Source organism: Agelaius tricolor, unplaced genomic scaffold, assembly GCF_023055355.1.
Source record: "Agelaius tricolor isolate 1412-34295 unplaced genomic scaffold, bAgeTri1.0.p SCAF_1, whole genome shotgun sequence".
NCBI classification, from domain to species: Eukaryota; Metazoa; Chordata; class Aves; order Passeriformes; family Icteridae; genus Agelaius; species Agelaius tricolor.
In genome coordinates, this window is record NW_027269261.1 from 61122489 (window position 1) to 61146020 (window position 23532).

General features: G+C 39.0%; 1 protein-coding gene across 3 annotated transcripts in view; it reads left to right on the top strand.

Moving 5' to 3' along the window:
- SAMD3 (sterile alpha motif domain containing 3) overlaps nucleotides 1-23532 on the top strand; it is a 42459-nt gene that overhangs the window by 7438 nt on the left and 11489 nt on the right. For all 3 annotated transcript variants that reach the window (XM_071436941.1, XM_071436950.1, XM_071436956.1), the window contains 4 exons: nucleotides 3475-3582; nucleotides 11982-12167; nucleotides 12469-12553; nucleotides 19433-19600. In XM_071436941.1, coding sequence (XP_071293042.1) covers nucleotides 3475-3582; nucleotides 11982-12167; nucleotides 12469-12553; nucleotides 19433-19600 — 547 coding nt within the window. The remainder of the gene's footprint in view (nucleotides 1-3474; nucleotides 3583-11981; nucleotides 12168-12468; nucleotides 12554-19432; nucleotides 19601-23532) is intronic.

Sequence of the window (23532 nt, forward strand, 5' to 3'; positions counted from 1 at the left end):
TATTTGTCAGAGGTGTATTGAAAGTCAGTTTATCAAAGGAAACTCTGGATTTGGTCCAGATATAAGCATTTAATAATTCCATAGTGGATTATTGAAATTTATTGTGAAACTAGATATATTTTTAGAAAACAGATTCCAGGAAGCTTGTCCTCAATGATTATGTTCTGGCTCTTGGTTGAGCAGGTTTTCTTTGTTTGTTTGGGGTTTCTTAGGGGAGGGAGGGAGGAAAGGGCAGAGTTTGTGGAGTGTTTTTGTTGGGGGTATTTGGATGAGAGGTTTGTTGATTCTCCCATCCTTTACTTCCATTCTGATCTGTTGTAGGTCTAGCAGGGTAATGCTTTTCTGAATGTCTTGGCTGAGGAGAGAAATCCTGACCTCCAAGTCGTCCCTTTTAAACCCAAGAATCCTGGCTGTAGAGAGCAGCTTGCCATGGATCCAAAATGCATTTTTTGTCAAAGGAAAGGACTCTAGCACTAAGGCTGCATTAGTCACAGTAGGATTAATCCCAGAGGATTAGAACTGCAGAGCATTTGCCTTCATCCAAAAGGAGTCCAGGTTGTGCGCTCTGAGGTGATTAACAGCCCAAACAAAAGTGTGATAAACATTGATAACTGAGTTACTTCCAAACAACTTGAGCTCATGAGCAGAACTAAACTGCACAGGGAGATACATCCTCTTGTCCTTGTGGAAGTATTTGTGAAACTCCTGAGGTAAATGCTCTTACACCATTGGAGAGAAGGGGACTGCAGGAAGAAGACCAAGTCAAAGCAGTAAGATTTATCACAGGCCTGAAGTATGAGATCACAGCCAGTCTCAGTTCTCTGCCTATTTGATTTATAGGAAGCTCCTTCTTTAGGGGTAGAGTTGCCTGCTGTGAAGAAGACTACTCTGTATATTGTACTTCATCCAAAGTACAGTGGTGGATAAACCACGATTTCAGCAGGGGGCTGAGAAGAACACATGTCCTTATATTTGGGGCAGTTAGGATGTTGCTTTGGATATTTAGCTTTCTGACTTTGCCAGGGGTGTTTGCATAGACTGTGTCTCAGATGTGACTGTTTGTCAGCTCTTGCAGGTCAAGCCATGCTGTCCCACAAAGAGCATGCAGTTGCAGTAGCATGAGTGCAACGGCTTTGCTGTGAAGTTCTGCGGACTCCAAAAAAAAATTTAAATGCTTAAAATATCAAAACTTAGTGAATATAGTTTACATTAAAATCTTTCCCTATCTAGTCTCCTTCCTGGAAAATAAGCTGCTGGTATCCTACTCTTTACAGGGAAGTTGAGTAAATAAGCTGCTGTTCCTGAAGTATTTTTTGTGCCAGCGAGAAAGAATAAAATTCAAACAAGTTTAAGATGCATTCAGTCATGTATTTTAGGATGAGTAAAAAGTCAATGTATTCTGTGCATTTTTGGGTATAAAATTATGGAAAAACACCTATAGTGAAAAGAGCATTTTGTTACAAAACTGAAAGTTGTATCTTTATATGCAGATAGCTATGACTTTTCTTAACACTGCAGTGCTTTTCTTGGTGATGTAGTTCAAAATTATTTTTGTGTGTTCGGCACATCTTGAACAAAATCCTGTAAGGATAATTTCTTTTGATTTGGTTCAAGGACTCATGACTTGAGTGTACGAGACACTGTTTTGAACTAATGTAAAATGCACAGTTCTGATAGTTCACAGTAGATGTGAACTCACATTTCCTCCATTGCTCCCTGATGTTAGGCTGAATTACAGTGAGAAGAGAAACCATGTTAAGGTTTACAGTTAGTAGCATCCACAGCTGGGTGTGTGGTCCTCCTGTGGTGCCAGAGAACAATGGTGAAATCTGAGTTTGCATGCTCCTAGCTCCTATCATGCAGTGCTTGAGCCCAGGTGAAAACCAACTATCTTTTCTGTTTTGCAGAATTATTTCTCAGTCAGGCCAGTTCCCAGAACTTGCTTGCCCTGCCAGGACCAGTGACAGGGTGGAGAGGGCATTGCTCAGGGCAGGAAGAAATCATCAGCATCATCGCAGTCTCTTTCTGGGTCAGCTGAAGTCACTGTGGAGCTCCCTAGAGCTGTCAGCAGTATTTCCCTGTTGTATTTCTCATATAAATGCTATCCCCAGGGCTTTTTGGTGCACTCCTGGCTGCCACCTCTTTATCCTGGTGTCCTTGGCTCATCCTGTGATTGTGTATGAATTGTGCTGACCTCTCCTCCCTGACAGAAACAGAAACAAAGTCCTTGGCTGGACATGGAATTTAGAGTGCAATAGCTGAACACTTTCTGTGTGGAAGTAATAAATTTGGCTACTTAGAATGTGGCTTACATCTCCAGCAGTTTGGATTAGGACATGGAAATAGCATCCCATGTCTGTCACTGGTTCAGAGGAAGTGTTCCCACAGTAGAAACTGCTTATGTGTGTATGAGGGGCTCACACATAGACATTACCAGGTAAATATGAAGCTGCCTTCCACTTTCACAATCAATTGTTTCTAAGAGCCACACAGAGAATGTACTAAGGGGTTTTTTTGTTGTTTCATTTAACTACATGGCTGAAATATATTGTTTCATGGAAAGGGAGAACTCCCCTTATAAATATGGCAAACTTTAATGTAATTTCCAATAACAGCCTTTTGTGTGTTGAGTGCAACTGAGGCTGGAACAGTTTCTAGAGCATCTTTAGAGTTCAGATGTTCTGAAGAGAGGAGGTTAGGGAAAAAAATAGTGGTTAATGATTGCCATGAATTCTTGGCAGCATAACAGTATCCCCTCTCTTAGCTCTGCCTTTCCCTTAGTACGGGGTAAAACTGCTGGTGTTGGCTTCCACCAACACATCTACCAAAACAAGAAATAACAAGGATATGAGGAGGGAGAGAAGTGGACACAAAGGTTAAATGGAAAGTAGTGGACTGGCTCATAGCAAAGTGGGTATCTAGAGTTACTGTTCCTAGTGATGAGCTAGAGCTGGAGCACATGGCCAGGAACTGTAAGATCAGGAAGCACTCAGAGATCTTCTAGAGTGGCCGGAGTAATGCAAAGCTGACTTGATGCTTTTGACTTAACCTCTAGAAAAAACAATTTTTCAAGATTCTAGTTAAATAGAAATGTATTGAAATGCTGTGTAATTAGCTCTTTCAGCTCACCCCTTACATGTTGCAATGGTTAGTTTTTCCCAGAAGTTTGGGGATGCCAGATTATGAAGATGGATGTTACCCTGCAACTCTGAGAGGTCTGATTTTCTTGGGATTTGTAACTGTGTAGTAATTAGAATATAAACAGGCAGAGCTTTCTACATTTTCCCTTTTAATTTGTCAGTTTGATAATTTAACTGAGAAATTGATTAAGAGGCATGAGCATATAAAATCATGACATATTTGATATCTTGATTTTTCTTCTTTTCTGTTTCTGTCACTGTAGAATCCTAAACATCCTCTTTTCTATAAGCTGCACAAGACCTGAGAGTGATTTTTGTTCTTTTTTTCTTTTAGGGCTACTGACAGACAGATGTTAATTTCTTCTGGTCCCGTGGAGCAGAAGTATCTGTGTTCACATGAAAATGAAAAAGGACTAATTGATCAGAGAGTGCTAAAGCAAAAGTGAGTTTATAATATATTAATGAAATTTTCCTTGCTTTTTGAAAATTACATAAACACTTCATCTTGCTTCATTTATACTTTTTATAAAAGTGATCTTAACTACTGGAGGTCAGGTTTGGGTATATCCAGATGTATTTAAAAAACAACAGGAACAGGAATTTATTTGACTGAACGAAATAGCCTGATGGTGTGATTGCATCCTCAGTCCTTGCTCACTGTTCTGTGTTACCTCTTGCAGAAGGCAAGATACAGGTTTGTCTTTATTTATCTGATTTTTAAAAATCATATTTTACATATGTTTTCAACAGCAATCTGACAAATTAGTCATTACACAGTGGAATATGGCTTTTCAATAAATTGTGTGCTTGAGGCAACTTAAATATAGCACTTTGCAAGGTAGGCATGCTGATTCCATGTTTCCATTTGCACACTCATTTTCCTTGGTTGTCAAAATAAGCCTACTTAGAAACTGGAGGCAAGAAAATATGATGTGGTTTTTTTCTTTTTTTTTCTTTTTTTTTCCTCCTACCCATGATTTTCTTCTTTGAGATGGGCAGGCAGTGTTGAAAGAGTGCCCTGTTCCTCTTTCAAGGCAATTATTTTTGTGTTTCCAAAGCTTTGTCTGCTTGTCATTATCCCCCTTTATTTCCACCTGCTACAACTTCTCCCCCTGCCATTCTCCCCGGTAGATATGATTTAATGCTTTTAAAAGTCTTGATACTTCTGTTTTTAAAAGAACATCCCAAAAACTCCAAATGCTCCAATGCTGTCCTGTCAGCCTTGTTATCAAAGAAACAAACCCAAATCACTTGAAACCTTGGAATAAACCACTAATATGATCCTGCAGTATTTAGCCTGTGCTTCTAAAGGATGCTTATTTTTAATTAATTTTCCTTGTGCTGTATAAAGAGTTTAAAATGGATTGTGTAAATCAGAGTAACCATTACACAATGCACAGTTTAAATTATTGTTCCTTGGCCAGGATTATACTTACAGCCTCTGTCTCCTTATTAATTTCATCCTATCTGAAAAGAAAAACGTAAAATTTTTTGGTTGATTTTTTTTTTTTTGGTTGGTTTTGGATTTTTGTTTGGTTTTATGTTTGTTTGTTTTAATTTGTCTTTGGTGTTGGGTTTTTGTGGTTTGTTTTTGGCTTTGTTTTCTCAGAAGATTCATGGAGCCACAGCTTCAGTAACTGTATGATTTTGCTGGAAGTGAATTAGTGGATGTTTTATGGACTATTAATGCTGCTGAATTAGCTCCAAGTTTCTGTGTTTCCTGTGTAGGTAGTCCTAACGACGGTGTTAAATACACTCTTCTATATTACTAAATATTACCAAAATATCAAAGAAAATTGTTTAAACACAAAAACAAAAACTGACTGGATGAAGCAATTGTATAATTTGTTTTCTTGTATGGAAATTTGGCATACATTAAACCAGATGAGGTTTGCAACCTACTGCAATGGAATAATGCTTTGACACAATGACAGAAGTAAAACCAGCCCATCTTTCTGTTAATATCCCAAGAAGATTAATCTTGAAGCAGTGACTGTCTGTGAAGACAATAAGATGGACACAGAGGACAATTCAATAAGTACATTTCCCATAGTCCTGCTTTTCTGTACTGGAGTACTAGCAGTTTTATGGCTCCTGACAGCCTGGGGTTTATCTTGTTGCTAAGACAGAGGCTTTTATTATTTGTAAATACCTGATACTGCTGTGGAAAACCAACCTTTTATTGGTTGGTTTATGTGTCCTGTCTGCCTTTCCTCAACATATTTGCTTAGCAAAATGACATCCCTAATGTATCCTGTTTCCACTATGATGGTCCAGCTGTTTTCCCTCAAGAGTAGTGTCCTGGTACATGTTTATTTGTACTTTTATTTTTTCTATAAAAACATGTTCCGTAGCTCTTGAGTGCTCTGTAACAGGTTTACTGTCTGAATGCCTTGGGGTAATTTGCTCAGAGCACAAGCAGGATAACAGATCTTCCAGCCAGCCTCAACAGGTTTGAACTTCCCTATTTGCTGTGAGTTTGGGAGATGTGGTCAGTGCTCAGCTAAACCTGGGCCTGCTAAGTGTTGATACACCAATAAAGCTTTTGTCAGCATTGACAGAATATTGGTGCTGCTGCCTGCATAAATTTGAGCTGATAGCAAGGACAATGAACTGGAAGATTTACAATTACCTTTACCTCTGCCCTTACAAATTTGGCATCCATCTCTAAGATGGCCATGATGGCCTGCATGGGTCATTCATTTCCTCAGTGGAGGAAATGTCTTTAACTAGACCAGTCCCACATCTTTTTTGGTCAGGCTATAGCAACTGCCCTGACTGCTGGGTGGCTGCATCTGAAGTGACTAATTATGATATGTTGTTCTAAAGATCTTTAGAGAGCTCCTTCCTTTGCCTCCCCTATAACCTATACATCAGTATTGTTCATCTGTTTGATGTGTTTTATCAGAAACACATTTATGCTTGTGCTTAAAAAAAAAGGAAAATTTTAAAAGGAAAAGAGAAAAAGAGCATCTAGCCTGAAAAATTGTCACTGAGTCAATTACTTCAAATGATTTTGCTCCATTTACATAAGAGGGCAAATATTACTTTTATATAAAACATACATATACAAACACATGTAGCTATAATCCTACAATGAAAACTCAGCAGGACTGTGCTTTTTATGCTTTTTCTTAATGTATAGCTTAAGAGTTTCTTAGTTTCTAAGCAAAGACCTTATTCTTGATATCATCACATGTACCAGAAATAATTCTGATGATCTTTTTTTCAGTTAGCCCATAAGGACATGAAAAGCTGACTTAAGAAAACCATGTTAAGTCTTTGACAGTGGTCAACAGTAGGGAAGAAGTACTGCCTGTCTATTTTGTTCAGAAGTACAGATGTCAGATGCTGTTTGATTATACCTTTGGTATATCATACCAGAAAAACTGTTTCATTGTTATGATTTCTGATAGTTTCATTTCAATTGCTATTGCATCTTCATGAAACCTGTCTTATCTGTGAGTTTTGGTTTGGTTTGTTCAGGGCTTGAGGGTGATGCTTTAAATTTAGGTTTTTAATTCATGTGGATGCAAGAATTTCTACCACATTTTTTTGTTTTAAGTCAGCATTTCATGTCTCTGTTATTGCAGCAGGATACTTAAGGATACTAAACTAAAAGACCTAGAAGACTCATAATAGTAGCTATTGTCTGTTCTTGTTGCCTCGATGTTTTGAAAGTCAAGACAACAGGACTCATGGTTTTGGAGCACCTCAGGTCATCAGAGCTGAATTTATTGACATGGTGCTGTGAGTCTTCCACAGAAGTTTACAGGAAAAAAGAAATAAATTGCTATGTCTTTTCCACACCAGAAATGAGCAAGTCTTAAAAATGACTTGGGAAAGACACTAATTGCATTGCCTTATTAAGGTCTAGCAAAGTCATAGCAGCAGCACAACAAAAATTCCAAAAACCCATAAAATTCTTGGGATATAGTGTAACATGTCTTACAGGAGTGAATACAAATAAACCCTGTTTCTTTTAAATGGCCGGATTTAACTGGCAATTTTGTCAGTCTGATTCCCTAAAGAGCATTTTTATTTCCCCTTTCTGCAACCCACAGCTGCTGCCCTCGCATAAGGTGAGAGTGCGAAGCCTTCCCTTGTGTGATGTAGCTCCTTAGACTGTCAAAAAGCCTGGACTTCTTCTAGAAGAAGGTTGTGTCTGCATCTTGCAAACTTTTTTGGAAGCAGAATTATTTTGTCTGTAGTCATACTGAACATGATGGTTTCTATAGAATGGGTACTGCAGGGGAAGCTGAAGTGGGAGCTGCTCTGGGAAATGGGCAGCTTTGGCACATCTCACAGCTCCAGCATCCCAGCCTTGCTGAAGTTGTGGGTAACTTCTTTTTCAGTCTAAAGGATACCTGCCCTTAGGTTTAGTGGGAACTAAAAAATAGAAGCCATCATCAAGCACTAGGTAGACTGCAAATCCCAGGCTTGAGGGAATAACTGGGAAACCTTGTATTTGTGGTCAAAAGTTGGAAATGACATTGAGGCACTAAAAGAGAATGGCATGAGGATCTTTCAGGCACAGATATCAGAACTGAGAATAAAAAAATAGAGCCCTTTTTATCTGACTGTTGAGAGGAAAAAAAGTTTTTTTTGATATTTCATCTTCTGTTATAATTTCTTTCTTTTGATGGAAATAGCCTTTGCAACCTTGAATGTTGTCATAAAACTGAAAGCATATTATACAAGTGTTAGGGAAATGGAACATTTGTTTACAGCTGAAGACTTTTCCTTTCTTTCACATGTGCAAGTTCCTTGTTTTCTCCTCTGTTTCTTCCTTGGATTTGTTGACATGGACTTCCAGGCTACAAACCTTCAGATCAGAGTCTCTTGCTGATGTCTGAAGTAGACACGTGAAAGGTTAGACCTTCATTTGTGAATAATGGAAATCTATTGAGACTTCACCTATGTGCTGAGTTTTATGTGGATACACCAAAAAGGGAACAACCCATTGATGTCAGCAAATTTCTTCTTAACTGCCATGTCCCCCGACTAAATGGGATCTGAGCTGATACAAGATATAGCAATGGGTGCCTGACTCACAGACTTTAGCAGACAATAAGAAAAGCTTGTGCCACACAGCACATTTACGTGTGTGCTCAGTTGGCCTTTAAATCACATTTTCCCCTAAATGATCAAAATAGATCCTTCTTAACAGTATGCTCAGGAAGCTTAAAAACAACAGTCTTATTATGATTTAGTATTTGATCTTGTTTCTAGATATCTATGGCACTGTATACAGCTATCTTGGTTGAGTTGTCTGTATTGATACCAAGATTATTTTTACTGACTTGTTGCAGCCAATGCAGGTGGCTCTGTGTGTCTGTGTGGTGTTGCATGGCACTCAACTTGGAGAGATGATGCTGTATTTACTCCCCACTCTTCTCTCCAGTGTAATCTAAAACAATCACTGAATGGTCTGGGCAACACTGCAAATGTGTATCTCTTTGTCTTTTTGGCAGTAAAACAAGGTATTCCCTGGGATTAGGGATGCCAGGGGTTATATAATTCATATAGATGGGTCTTTGAGGGCTCTTTGTGAGGTTTTTTGGTGTTTGTTTTTTTGTTTGGTTGGCTGGTTTGCTGTGAGGTATTTTTCCATTTTTCTGAAGGAGACAAACGGCGCCTCCCAAAATAATGCTGTTTTATAGCCTCATGTCTCAGTAAACATGCTGTGCATGAGCAGAGTAAGGCTACAATGGAGACAAAGAAGGAAATAGCTGTGTGAGACAGGACTGTGACTGAGCACATTAAAGTGGCAATCTACAAAAGCTGAGTGGTAAAAGCTCTGTGAATAGTTGTCTCCTTGCTGAGGAGGTGCTTCTTAGGATGCAGTTCCTTACTGCAGCTAAGCATAGAGAGACCAGCTTGTTTCATCTGAATTGGTATTTGTTTCACTGCAAGAGAAGTCGTTTTAGGGGCTTAAACTGTGAGAAAACAAAATGAAAAGAATAATTAAGAACTTTGTCACTGTAGCTCCTTGTAACTTGCTGCAGGAATCCTAGTACCAGTGAGAAAGGGGTGTAAGTAAGTCAGACATATGACAGTGGAGAAAGAGGGACACTGGAATTTTGCCTTAGCTAACCATTGGATAGATTTTGCTGTAGAATCAAGTCTCAAGAACTGAGAGACAAGAAAAGATGTAACTTGAGATTTTTATGAGATATTTTTGCGGTTTCAAGATTTTGATCTAATTTCTGCCTCAGGTTAGCTAGAAGAGGTATGACCAGAAACAGGCTACATGTATTTGTACCTGTTATAAATTATCAAATCGTGAGCCAAACTTATAAGAAAATTTAGCAAAGATTTATTAATTTGTCTCCGAGACCGAAGTTTGGTCTCCGAAACCACCAGAGCCAAAGAGTCAACGTCGAGCCCGGGATCGGCGCTGGGTGAACACGGATCTGACCTCCTGAGTGTCAGAGTCTCCCCAGTTCACACTCGCGGCTTCGCACAGCGAGTTTTTATACAGTTTATTCTGCCCAAAGCAGAGATGACCAAATGTTCTTTGTGTCTCTTCACATGCATCGCTGTTGCTTTCCATGCGCAGAGGTGGACAAAGGCCCCATCCATCCGGTGTCTCGATGTTGTCAATCGACTCTGGAGAAGCCATGTATTCACATGTATCAGGATGGTGCCGTTGGTTATCTTGACAGATGTAACTGGCAGGGCGATAATCAATAACCGGCAGGGCGATAATCGATAACCGCTTTCAGGTGGACCCGACAACTCGGGGAAGCCAACAATTATCGTCCTGGAAGCCTCTATTCTTACGTTAAAGCGTCAATATTTATCTTAACGCGCGTCCAGGAACTAGATGTACATGAATAAGACAGCTGCTCCCGGCCAGGATAGTCAAAAAACATGGTTTGGATTTTACAATATTTTATACATTAATAGCATGAGTTATCTCTACCATATACTACATACCTAAATCTCAAAACTGTACGTGCACTGGGATTTATGTGTAGAGTCAAAACCTTCCTTGATCATAGAGGACAGCATTACAGCTGAACTGCTCTTTTAGTTAAACAAGTTTGCATGTGAGCGTTTCTGAGGATAAAGTTTATGTGGAGTTGTGTCTCTTTTCAAACAAGCTTGTATTTCATTGTGAAATATTACAGCATATGTTTAACATTACTTCCCAACAGCCATGAGTCCAGCTAAAACTAGTAAAATATTTAATCTCATGCACTGTGGAGACCAGAGGAATTTTTGATCTTGTTTGGAGAGCAAGGAAGTATTTTGTGTTAGGTAAGGTAAATGAAGATAAGTGAAACTTGGAGTATTTTTGTTGCCATGGCAAATGTTGAAGGGACTGGTGGATGGGAGAGTTGCCATATTCCCTGATTATTAGCCATCCCAACTGCAAGAAAATTTTATTTTCTTGGGTGACTGAATGTAGTCCAGCGTCCCCAAATGGAACCTGCTGTAAACCCCTCCACTTTTTGAAATGGCTTTTTGGCTTCAGTGGTATTACCAACAAAAGGAATTTCAGTGCTGCTTAGATGAAAAGTACTGTAAATTTTAAACTTCTGTCCACTTTTGAGCTATATGAAATGGTAGCATGTTGAAAACATTCTGTAGTAACTTGCAGCCTGTGCACTACATCACTTCCATCAGGAGAGTTGGTGAAGGTACAGGATGCAAACTTTAAGGTTGCAGAGCTGCTCACTGATGCTACATTGAACATCTGCACTTTGTTTGCATAGGAGGGATTTCCAAGTGATTTCAGAATCTAAGTTGTGTTTTATTTTCCTATTTTTATATTAATTTATCACCAAAAAAGGACATTAATGTGTCTATGTGGATATGTTGACACTTCCTGCACAACTTTGCCTTCTTTTAAGACTGCAAAGTGCAAACAGAATCTACTGTGCTTTGCATCTACTGTTAACCATCTGTGTCCCATGAAATCTGGTGAGCTTGAAAAGACAGCAGTGCTGACCATTTTGCACCTGTTTTGCAAGGGGGAATGGTAGTGCTGAGTACTTCTACTGATGCTGGGAGCAGAATACAGTACTGAAGCTATATTTTTTTTTCCTCAGCACTGCATTGCCATTTGTGGTAGGGCTGGCATTGGTGCAGTTATACCAGGGATGTAGAGTTTTTGACAGCCCACAAGATACATTAAAAAATGCCAAGGTGGTGTGGCAGCATAAACAGGTCAGAAAGGTTGAGAGTTATAGACCTGCCTGCTCAGGGAGGAATTGAGACTATAACTGGTTGTTGGGGACCCCTTTTTCCCTGTGTTCTTTCAGAATTAGGGTTTGGGCAGCCAGTGGTGATAACCTGCCTCAAGTTCACCCCAGATGGGGTGTGACTTCTGTAAATTGTGGTCATGGTGTTCTTGTGACAGGAGCTGCTGGGCTGTGTCTGCTCTGTTTCCATGAGCTGATGATAGCTGCCTTCATCCCTTTCTTCCCTTCTCCTGTGGGAGGACAGCCTTAAATAATGTCATGTATAGTATTTTATTCAATTAAGCTGTTTGTCTTACTAGAGAGGAAACATTATAAATTAAGACAGAAAAAGGTGTTTTGCAACAACAGCAAGCCCCCACTGACTTCTGCTTTTGCTTTCACTTACAAAGCACCTCCTACTGTCTGCTGGTTACAACATTCCATATTTGACATCTACTTTTTCACTCTGTAGTATTGATCACTGCTTTTGTAGGTATTCTTTATGCAGAAACAAAGACAGCAGGCCTTGAATTTCTATAGCAATAACTTTCCCTTGTGTTGTGTTTTAACGTGTATTTATCTTTCCCTCCTGCCTGCATTTCCATAGAAGAAAGATGTCATGGTGATCATACAATCTTTTCTTTTACAGAAAAAACCTGAAATCATTTTTTGTGAGACAAAGGATGTTGCAGTGGACAAGTTCTTATGTTTTGCCAGACTTCCCTTACGATGTCAAGTGCATATTAGCAGAAAAAAAATGCCCTGATCACAGTATGAGAATAAGAATGATTGAATTTTTACAAGCAGACATGACAAAATACCTGGAAGGATCACTGTAAGTCAACACCATTACATTTGTTTGGGGGCATTACCTGTTGTCTGCAGACAGAAATTTTCAAATGGATGTAAAGCTATTCTCTAATATATTTGCTTAAATAAAAGAGGCTAAGGGCCTGACATCTACTGAAACCAATAGAAAGATTTCATGCCTTTAAGCTGTGCCCTTTGTTATTTGGAGGGCAACTGATTGTCTGAGAAATAGTCAGAAATTATTTAATCTAGATCAGAATAGACTCCAGTGTTGAATACTGTCTAGAAAACCAAGTATCTTTTCTATCTCCTTCTTGTTTGCACAGGTATCCGAACAGTCAGCAATATAACATTGTTGTCAATGCTCTGCTCCAGGCATACCCATTCCTTGATGAAGATGGGAATGGCTTTGTAAGTACTGTGGGCTTTTCCCACATAATCAATCACAAGAAAATAATCTAGTTCAGAGGAAATCAATTTCAATTTCTTATATGCTGGCTCTATTCAGAGTACACACACTTGGCTGTGTTTTGCAAATCACATTCTTATTTGATTATGTCAATTAAAGATTAATGCAGGTATAGCTGTACCTCAAAGCTACCATGAGATCATGCAGACCTGTCTTTCTTTCTGGGCTGATATCTGCCCAGGGATAAAATTAAATCTGATTTTTTTTCTATTTTTAAAACCTAAGAAGCCAGCTGTTTAGAAAATTGTCTGTGTGAGGACTAACATGTGACCGATGCTCTTGCAATGTATTATGATTGTTTGTGTGTTAGATATGAAATTACAACATGCAGTAATACCAGTGGTTTAAGGAATCAAGGTCTAATTAAAAAAAAAAAAAAAACCATTTTAAAACAAATATTGGAATATCATTGGGGAAATAGCAGGAAACAGTGGAAGGAGATTATTTAAATTTGAACTACATTTTTTTCACTTCTGATTTAGAATATCTGTCTATGGTCTTGGAGGACAGTGGTCACCTCACTTAACATCATTGCTTTGCCATATGATACTTTTATACCATCTTGTAAAAGCTTGTGAGCCTCAGAGGGGACTCACATATATCTCACATGCCATTACTGTAGAAAGCAAAATAATTTTGGGAATAAATAAAAAAGTTGAGGCTTAAGAGTAACTATTCTAGTTCTCCCCTGAGCGCAGGCATTGTTGAAGGGAAGGGACTAAAGAAAACAAGCACATCTCAAAGAGAGGAGAAGGGAGCAAAAGGACCAGAGAGAAACAGCCTGTCCTCATTTTTGATCGGGATATATCTCTGAATACCCCAGTGGTGGTCCTTGGGCAGGGTCCTGAGTAATGTTGTGTCTTCATCTGGCTCCCTCTGTGATGAGGAGCTGGAATGATATTCAGTTTGTTCCAAAGAGAATTTTACAGCCTTTAATTTTTAAAAACTGTTTTTAAACAGAGATTCTTAAGCTAGGTTTTCAAAGGGCTTTAATTGCAGAAGGACCATAGGCTAAGGAAACTATTTATAATTCTGTTCTTCGGGAAATAGACATTACTTGCTGCATGGATGGCAGAACTGGTGCTGGCAGGAGTTATGTGAGAGATTTCAGAGTGATTGGTCTTTATCTTTTGATCTTTCCCCCCCCTTCTTACTAGAAAGCGTTCTGGCTATAACTGCAATAAGTAAACAAGGAAGCTGGAATCAGCAGTTTGCAATATTGCTAGTCTACCATTTTCTGATCCAGCCCCTCTTCATTGCCTGTGTTGAGAGAGGAAAAACTGCTCAAAAGTTGCATTCTTAAGTTTGGAGGAAGGTGTGAGAATGAATTAGTATTTTTAATTGGGGCTACTGTTAGGCACTCTGTTCTTCCTTCTTGATCATAAGCACTATAAATACATTTTTTCTTGATCTGACAGTTGTGTGTTACAACACTAACAGCTTAAAACAAACCCTACAATATATGCATAAGTACTTATCACAAGACTTGCAGTAAAATTGAATTCATACACCTTTAAGAAGCAAATGAACAACAAAAAAATTTGACAACAGTCTTTTTTCCTTGAAAGGCTCTTCAGCAATTAAAAAAAGCAAAAATTTTATAGACTTTTCTTTTCAAATTCCTCCAGCTATTAAGGGACTATAATTGTTGCTTTCTGTTCCTGATAATAGTATTAAAATGTAAGAGGTAAAATATTGATTACTGAGAGGTTTTGAATACCTTTAAGATGTTCATCTACAGTAATTAAACAGTTGTAGTTATTATTACAGCTTTTAAAATAGTACATTGAAAACATTTAAGAAATTGACCATCAATAAAATTCAGAGGAAAAGGGGACTGATAGGTAAATGTAGAAAAGGAAAACTAGCATGAGAGTAGTATTGCAAGCAAAAATGCTACTTACATTCTTTGTTAAATAGCATTTATATATAAACTACTGGGGAGGCAGTTCATATAATGTGGTTTTGGTGTCAACATTGGGAAGAGAGAAATAACCACCTACTTTTTGTGTCTTGTAAGGCTGGAGAATGGAGGATACTAAACATGGCAATTCAGCTGGGCTGGCCTCTGAGAATAATGGTTTCCAGTAGTGGTAGTTCAATAAAGTCATTGGGGTCTATTTAGAATACCAACAAGTCTGTTTTCAATTATTGGACTTATTTTTCCTACAACTTTGAAAATAAATTATACATTGTTGCACGCATTTAGAAACCAAAAGGGCTGACTGCAGTTTAGAGTACCAAGTTTTGTGTACCCTCTGGTGTGCTGGAGGTCACTTCTGCTGTTGAGTATTATCTTTCTGCCATGTAAAATGCTCTATATCACTGTGTTGTTAATGTCATTCATTTACTGCTTGCTATTTATTGCTGTGCCATGTCTCAGTTCCTAGATTCATTTTAACTCTAAAGTTATGCTTAAAAGGAAAGCAGTTTCTCAGCCTTTGGGGTGGAGGAGCAGCCACAGCATTTTCTGGGCTCTGCAGAAGGCTGCAGTAGTTCTTAAAGAGATGTCCTGAGAAGGTCTGCCAGCGGTGGGTGTGATTTTAATTTTAACTCACAATTCTTAAGTTTAAAGCCCTTCACCAGAAATGGACGTGTGCTGGCTGGCAGAAAGGTGCAGCAGAAACTGTTTGGGGTTCCTCCCTGGCCACTGGGCATTCCTGTGTGGCTGGGCAGGGGCAGGCAGCTGGGCTTCCTGGATGAGGAAAAGGAAAACTCATCCTAGGAGGGATCTTGGGATTCCAGAATTAATGTTTTCTTCTGGCCAAGCGCAGAAAATCAGAATGTAAAGAACTTGGTGTTATTGGTGTGCATGGATGGAGAAGCCTTGAACTGTAAATGTCAGCACTTTTATTGCAGAAATTTTTGCAGAAATGAAGTGAAATTAACAAGTGGGAAAAGGAAAGATTTCTGGCAAACATAGAGGAACATAGAGGAAAACATAAGAGCACCTAAATTACCACCAGAATTTTCATGACAGGAAAGAAAAATTACTTGCAAAACTTTAAACATTCCTTTTTTTTTGGTGGTGTTTGTTTGTGGGGAATTTTTCCAAAATACTGGAGTTTTGTCTCCCAAAATACTTATTTACACGTCCAAATTATTTTAAACAAATAATTTAAACAATGTGTGTGTTATGTAGAACTGTAGTCTAATATTTTCAATCTCATACTGTTGCAATGAGAGGTCATTAAAAGTTTGTGGTTTCAAGATTTATTAGTGGATTATTCACAATTCTGTTTTCTTGGTTAAAAAATTTCCCATTTAATTTTGCAGTATGAAAAAAAAATATGCTTCTCTGCCATCAGTCCTTTTTCAAAGAATATCCAATTTAGTATAATCAGGACAATGATTATTACCCTAAATAAATTCATTTACAAATAAAGTAATGAATAAGCCACTTATTTATTATGAATTTTAAAAGAATGTTATTTATGAGGTCAGTCTAGAAGCAGGGATTAAGAATTGTCTAAAATTCTAAATAATGATTTAGAAAAAAATTTCTACTAATAGTAAAACTCATTTAAGAAGTGGGGTATCTGGAATGAAATTAATTCCAAGATTAACTTTTGGTAAGTGTGCTTTAAAGTGACTACATAAGGAAATTTTCCCGTGGTATTTCCTTCTGCTTACAGAACAATGCTATCCTAAACTAACATATGACATGTAAAAAAAATAAAAGTCTTCATTTAATCATGGAATAGTTATTAGATTTGTGATGTGTATTATAACCAGTACAACATTTGTAAGTTACAGACATATAGCTTATATAGAAAAAGTGAAGGTCATAAACGCAGCAGTCAAAAGCAAATTGGCATGGCACTGTTTCTTGACAACTTGCAAGATATTCTGTCTGTGCTTGCCCATTTTTCAAGGCTTAAACCAAACAATTTGGAAAGAATCATCTCCCTTATTCCATTTCATTTCAGCCAACCTTTTGAAAATCGTGGTTCCAAGAAAACATGACATGAGGCAGGGAGAGAGAGGGCTCCCTGCTCCACACCACTTGCCCTTTTGGCTGTGCTCTGCAATGAGCAGCTCCCTTGAGCTCGTGGCTGCCGAGTGGTGCCTGTGAAACCCAGGGTGCTGGTGCTGGCACGCCCGATTTATGTAACTGCTGCACACAAAGTGATTATTTGCTAGTAAATTACTGATTTTAATCTGTGTGTAATCCTTTCCCTCCTATGTCAGATAGACACAGGCTAATCCTCCCACTCCTTTACCAGGAAGGTGAAGCTTCCCAGGGTAGTGTTTGGGGGAAGCTGGGGAGAGCAGGAAAATGATAAGAAAATAAAATTGTTGGTTCAGAAATGGTAACAAAAGCATCCTTTTTAGAGCATGCATTACCCACAAGGGAAACCACATAAATGTATGTGCCTGCAGTCTCATTCTGGAAATAGGTATGTGAGAGGGGACTTGCCTAAGTTTATAACAATCCTATAATAGAAATAGATTTAATTAAAATTCTTAATTTATTGGGGGGACTGGAGAATGAAACAGCTGAAAGTTTTGAACTTTGTGGGATATTTAAAGCCTTGCATAGGTGTCAGCATATTCTTTCATGTGAAAGAATAAGCAAAAATATCTTCTAGCCAAATAAAGATTTTCAAAAGAAAGAAGCTGTGTGAAGCACAACTACTGGGATTCTTAAATTGTCAGCTGCTAATATATTCTGGGATGATAATGTTTTAAAATATTGTAACATCTGTTAAACACTTCAAAGAAGCATTAAACTAAGGTTTTTGTTTGCTTTTCTTAGGAACCTTAAAATAGAAAGCTAGGCATAAATTTTGCTAAGCATATAATGATGAGGTATTTGCATCAAAATGCGTAAGGCCAGAACTATAAATGTATTTAGGGACCTTAATGGTTCAGGTGAACAACAAGTGGAATTTTCAAGGCCTGTAGTCACCTTACTGCTTCTGAAAATGGTGCTGAGGTGTAATACTCATCTTGAGGCAGTGACTATGCCTTGTGAGAAGACTGAGTGAGCAGTTGTACTGTATTTTTAGTCATTATCTTTAGGTTAGTGCTGATGTGACTTCTGTTCTGGCAGAACCCTAAGCCTGAAGTTTGCATACTAGAAATGCTGATGGGCTTGCTTCCTTTCCAATTCTTGGGTGCTGAACTGTGACTGGCTGTGAAAAGATACTTTGGTAAGAGAGTGTCCCCCTAGGAAGGGCACTCCTGCCCTGGTAGGCCCAGGGCTGCTCAAGAAGAGCTGAAGTAGAGACCACAGGGGTTGTAGTCTCATAGCTCTTCCATTCTAATTTTTCACCATAAATGGAGGTCTTGCTTTTAGGATTGAGGGCCTGTAGGTCAGCTAGAACCTGGGCAGTGGGAACAGTAAGCTTGGCAGGAGAAATGCAAGGTCACACAGCCTCCACCACCATCTCTTGAGAAACCCTCTCATCCTGTGTCCTGTGAGTGAGAAGGGCAGGCATATCCGACTCATTGCAAAGAGAGATACTGTGCTACTTAGTCTATTTCTACTGAATTCTGGTTTACTCTAAGTTAGCCTTTCATATCATGTGACCTTGACTAATAAATGACACCAATTTGGTAAGAAATGTAGGGTAATCATTCTTCTGTTTATATTGTGTTTCAGCATGTCAGTGGGTACAGGCTTGAGTATAGTATTAAGTGAGTGTAATATTGGAGTCAGTTTTAGAAAACAAAGTAGCAGATATTTTAATTCCTCCACATCTTTTAATTTACAGTCACTTTCTGACTGATGTTTTTCCATCTGACTCTTGAACACTCCCCAGTAACTGGAATATGCAAGTGATTTTGAGGAATGACAAAACTGTTCAAAACTGCAGGTTGTGCCTGCAGATGTGTTGAACAGCCTTTGCTTAGAAATTGCTTCCTGGGGTGTCAATGTCATGGCTAGCTCCTGCCATGGGACATTCAGCTTTGGGCCACATGCGAATGGCCATTGGTCCTTAAGGATGCATGAGGAAGTTGCTGTCCCTACAACTTTCAGCAGTCACTTTTCAATAACTGAATAAAGAAATACAAGAGGGTGACAGAAGCACTGGGGCCATGTAAGCTCTGTCTTTGACTGCCAAGGAGTGATGAATGGCTGCATTAAGCAGGACCTGCATCTGCTTGCAATGCAGAAGTGCCTTTAAGTTGCACTTTACATACCTTGAGGTGTCTTAGAAATGCTAGGACCTATTTAAATGATTGTCTTAATTCAGCAGTTTTGAGTTCAGTTTAAAAATACCCTTGATCCAGTATAACTGTAGACTCCCAGCAAAAGGTAGTGCCACACTGTGTCTTTCCCACTCCCATTCTGTTAGACACAATAATCATGAAACTGTGCAACCAGTTAGATACTGCCAGAGGCAAAGTAAAAATAATACCCTAAACTAAAAAAAACCCCAAAACAAATCACCAACCCCTACCCCCCCCTTCACAGCAGTTTCTGTTGTATCTGTGAGCTGATTTGCTTCGCTATGTAGTTTCACAACCCAACGTCATGAATGGAGCATAAAGTAAGAGCTGAGGAAGGGACAACAGTGTGGTTTCACTGGTAGCCTAGGACAGATGTAACCCTTAGATTTAACTACTGTTGTCCTCAGCAAGCCACAGCAGTGCCATTAGCCCAGCAGTTGGTTGCTGTAGAGCCATCTACCACAGGTGCTTTTATTTCCTTCCATCCTGAAGCCAACAGTGGTGCTGCCCTATGAGCCTTTTTCTGCTTAATGGCAAACACTTTTTTGTAGAGTTAGTTAAAAAAAAGCCTGACCTGCTTTAGGCTGGGGCAAATTCTTGACAGATACTTGTAATGACAGCTATTTTTTTCCCCCATGTAGTTGCTGTGGAAACGGGCCCTTAAAGATCGTTTCAAATATGTGCGGAGACCCATTGAAGATGATGAGCAAGTCCTGAGGAACAAATGCAAATTTGGCCACAGGAGGGGACAGAGCACAAAATCTTCTTTTGCTGAAAATACTCTTGATGATGTCCAGGGGCAGGTAGAGGTAAGATTTTTTGGTGCTTGACTGAGTTCAGTCTTTCAGCTCCTCTGTTGACAATGAGGTCACCAACCAGTAAAGGGGAGAACTGATCTCATCCCATTTAAACTCATTTTGTATAGAGCTTGTCATGTTGCCAGACCCTTGACTTTTTTAGGTATCAACAGCAGAGCTAAACCTGATACTGGACACCTTGCACATTTGTTGTCATTTAGAGTTGTAAATTGGACAGAAAATACTGTCTGTTTTTTTAAATTCAGAGTTTCTATTCTGCTTTTGATTGTATACCTCCAATTAGAGTGAAAAACAATAGAAAATTATGTCTACTAGCTGAAGCCTCTGTACAAATAAGAATGCAAAGAGGTATGTGAGCTGGTAACAAAAATCCTACTGTCAAATTTGTTATATAAAATCTGTGTAGATGTGTGATATACATGGGCATGTTTACAAATCTGTGCATGCAATTGCCGTGTATTCCTTTAGTTGGAAAATTCAGAGAGTTATTGCTGTCCTGTAAGCATCCTAATTAATTTATACACTCTCATAAATTCATTAAGGTTCCAGGTTTGCCAATACTGCACACACCTCTTTGTGCTGAAATTAAAACATGGTAAAATTTAAACAATTGTACAAATGTGATAAAGAAGATATGTAAGTAGATATTCATCTTTAGCTTATCCATGTTCATCCTGCTGTTTACCAGACCCTGTATTTAGGGAACAAGAGTGGTTTATTGGATGCATTTCTGCATATATTGCCCTTGTGATTGAAGGTGGCTTTAATTTCCCATACAAAATGCAAATACATGTTTGCATTGGTTTTTAGAAATGTCAGTAATTTCTGTTTATTCCCTTTGGGTTAATATGTTCAGGAATAAACACACCCCTTCTTGCCTGCTTTAGTTGCAGCATGTGTGAAGTAAGAAACCTGTGACTTCGGTGCAAAACAATAAACAGTCTCGCACGCAGTAAAGAAGAAATTATAAGCTCCTGGTTTTGTGTGCACATCAAGAGTTAGCCATCCTTTATCTGCTAAAGCTTGGAAAGGGCACATGTGGATCTTTTCTGTCTTATGAGCTCATTGAGAAGGGCTTTGGAGTGATCCTATAGGGACTGCTTGCTAAACTTCATTTATCTGTAGAGAGGGTGTAACTGCTCTGTGCTGTGCTTCTGCAGACCAGGAATCACCACTCTTTACCTGCATTGCCCAAGGCCATCACTAGTCACCCTAGTTTGCTTTAGAAATTAAAGACAAATATTGCATCTCCTCTAAAGGCCTAAGCATTTTGCTAGCCTGAATGTTGTTAGCAAATTAAGGGTTAAACTTAAAGGTGGTGAGAGGATGCTGAATATCTCTAAACAACTTTCCTTTCTCTCTCTCCTTTTCCCTGTATCCTGAACACATATTTATAAATAAAATACAAATATAAATGCAAGAATCAACACTTGTGGGCCCTATTAAGGATTAAGAATGTATTCTATAATTTGAGGGAATCAAAAGTTAGTTTTAAATGTGTTTCTACATTGAAAGCAGAGATGTCTGACTCTGAGATCCTAAATTATGTCACTACATATCTGCAAAATGGAACAAAATGTTTCATATTATTTTTAACAAAAGCAGTGGGGATTTTCATTCTGTACCTTTAGGAACACACATAAAGGCACTTTCCTGCCAATCCTTTGCACTGATTACTCTATGAAAAATAGAAACTGTTGAACTGTCTTAGTCTCAAAAAATGAATATTTTATCTAGAAGCAAATACCACAGGCAAACCCAAATTATATTCAAATTACTGTTAGCCAGATCCCCTTGTCTTCATCCCTTTTCCAAGACTGGAAGAATGAATCAGCCTTGTGTGAACTAGAAGCCAACACATCAAAATTAATTGAGCTGAAAGAGGGGGAAATGAATTCGAGGTTAAGGCGACCTTTGGAGAATAGTTAGTGAAGGATCCTCAGTCCCCTTGGGCCACCACACTCTCCTTTAGATAGGCAGAGTAGGACATTTAGGGCATTATAGGTCAAAGCCGACTGGCAGAGCTATGCAGATGAGAGAGCACATCTGTTCCCAGCAGATGACCTACTTACCAGCCACACAGCTGACTTCTGTATCGAGCTTTAGTTTCTGAGCAGCCATAAGCTGTCACCCTGTCATGTATGCTTTGTGTCAGTATAGTCTTGGATTGTTAATGGCATGAAATTGATACAAAGATTGTTTACTGATCGGAAATGTCTCACTGTTATACCTGGCATTTATTTTATGTGAGAAGAATAATAAAGTTATTACTACTAATAAAACCCTTAACCAAGCTTTTTACTTCTTCGTGTGAAAATCCAGCTGCTTGCCAGGATGATCTTCCTGTGATGTTTTGAGCCATATGATGTCTGCCCCTTGGACTGCCCAAGCTCCTTTACCTTCCAGCCAGGCATTCTTCCTTCAAAAGCAGCTCAAGCATACTCGGCAGGGTATGCTCCCATGCAGGGCATTGCTGCCAGGTGCAGCATCTGTCTTTCTCCTCCAGTTTCTTTAAAACATCTGCTGATGTATTCCTCGTTAAAGAGCATTATATTCAAACAAGATTGAAGAGTAGCTACTTTTTTTTCTTGTGATGACTAGCATCACGTGGAAGGTCTCGAGCAAGTGCAGGGCAGTAGAATGATGGTAAGTATGTCTGTCACTAAAGAAGATTTATTTAAATGACGCTCCCTATAAATATCCATCGGGTTGCACCACCAGGGAAAGAAGCTTGGACTGTGCCTGGCAAACATTAATTTGAGTCTCTGTGTCTGAGGGATATTTACAGTTTTATCAGGAAATCCTCCATAAACAACAAATTTTATGGCTATGGTGTGAGAATCCTTCTCAGTCATCTTCCACAGTCAGGCAAATATCTTGGAGCTGCAGTAATCCAGGGGAGAGTGTTTTGTAATGATAATGACCTTCATCTGCTGCAAATGGAAGGTACTTTCCATGACAAGGGGGATCACACTGTTAAAATACATAAGAAAAGCAAGCCAGTCTCCCCTCTGCAGCAAGGGTGGGATTACTGCTAAAGCAGCCATTCAGTGGCTTGTTCTGATTGGTCCCATTATTTTTTTAGCATCAAACCTCTTTCCTCTGCCCTAAGGACTTGTTTGATTTATAGTTCTTCAGGCTGTGAGGGAAACCACCTCCTGCCAGTTATAATAGGAAGGGCCCTAGACCTGGGGGAGCCAGAAGAAACATAAAGATAGGACCTTCCTGGTCCTTGGCCAAGGATTGCCAGAAGGCAAAAGGTGATGGAGAAGGAAATGGGGTTACAGCTGATGATTGGCTTGCATACCTTGAGAGCTTATGGCTCAAACACTATTTTAGTCTTCCCAGGGGCCGTGACTAAAGAGCAAATTTTCCCTTTCAGATCTTTAAGTTTGGAAATCTTGCCAGCCTCAAGCAGTGCTGTTCATGGAATGTGTGACTTCACTGTCAAGTCAGTTAGCTGAATACAGAAATGAAAAAGCCCCCAGATGTGCTGCATGGCTTAACCTGCCAGTTCAGAGAGGTGTGTGTTTCCCATAGGTCCAGTATCGTATTCTGTTCCCAGAGGCTTCTGGGATACTCCTATGATATCTCAAATGCCACTGAATAGCTGTATCTGTGCAGCTGGATTAAGCTCCTTCAATCCACCCCAGACATTAAATAAGAAAATATCTCAGGAAAGGGAGTACCCAAGGGTATCTTAAGCTTCCTGAAATGTAAGGGAATATAACAGGCTAGAAGACTGCTAGTAGTTCTTGATATTAAACAAAAATGGAGAGAGAGTACAGTCCCTCTTCTAAAACCTCTGATTTCTTACATCTTATGACAGCCTGTTTGTGAGGTCATCAGGGTTTCTCTGAAGCTGTCACACAAATAAATTTGGAGTTAGGTGTGAAAAGGAAAAACAGGCTCTGACAAGATGT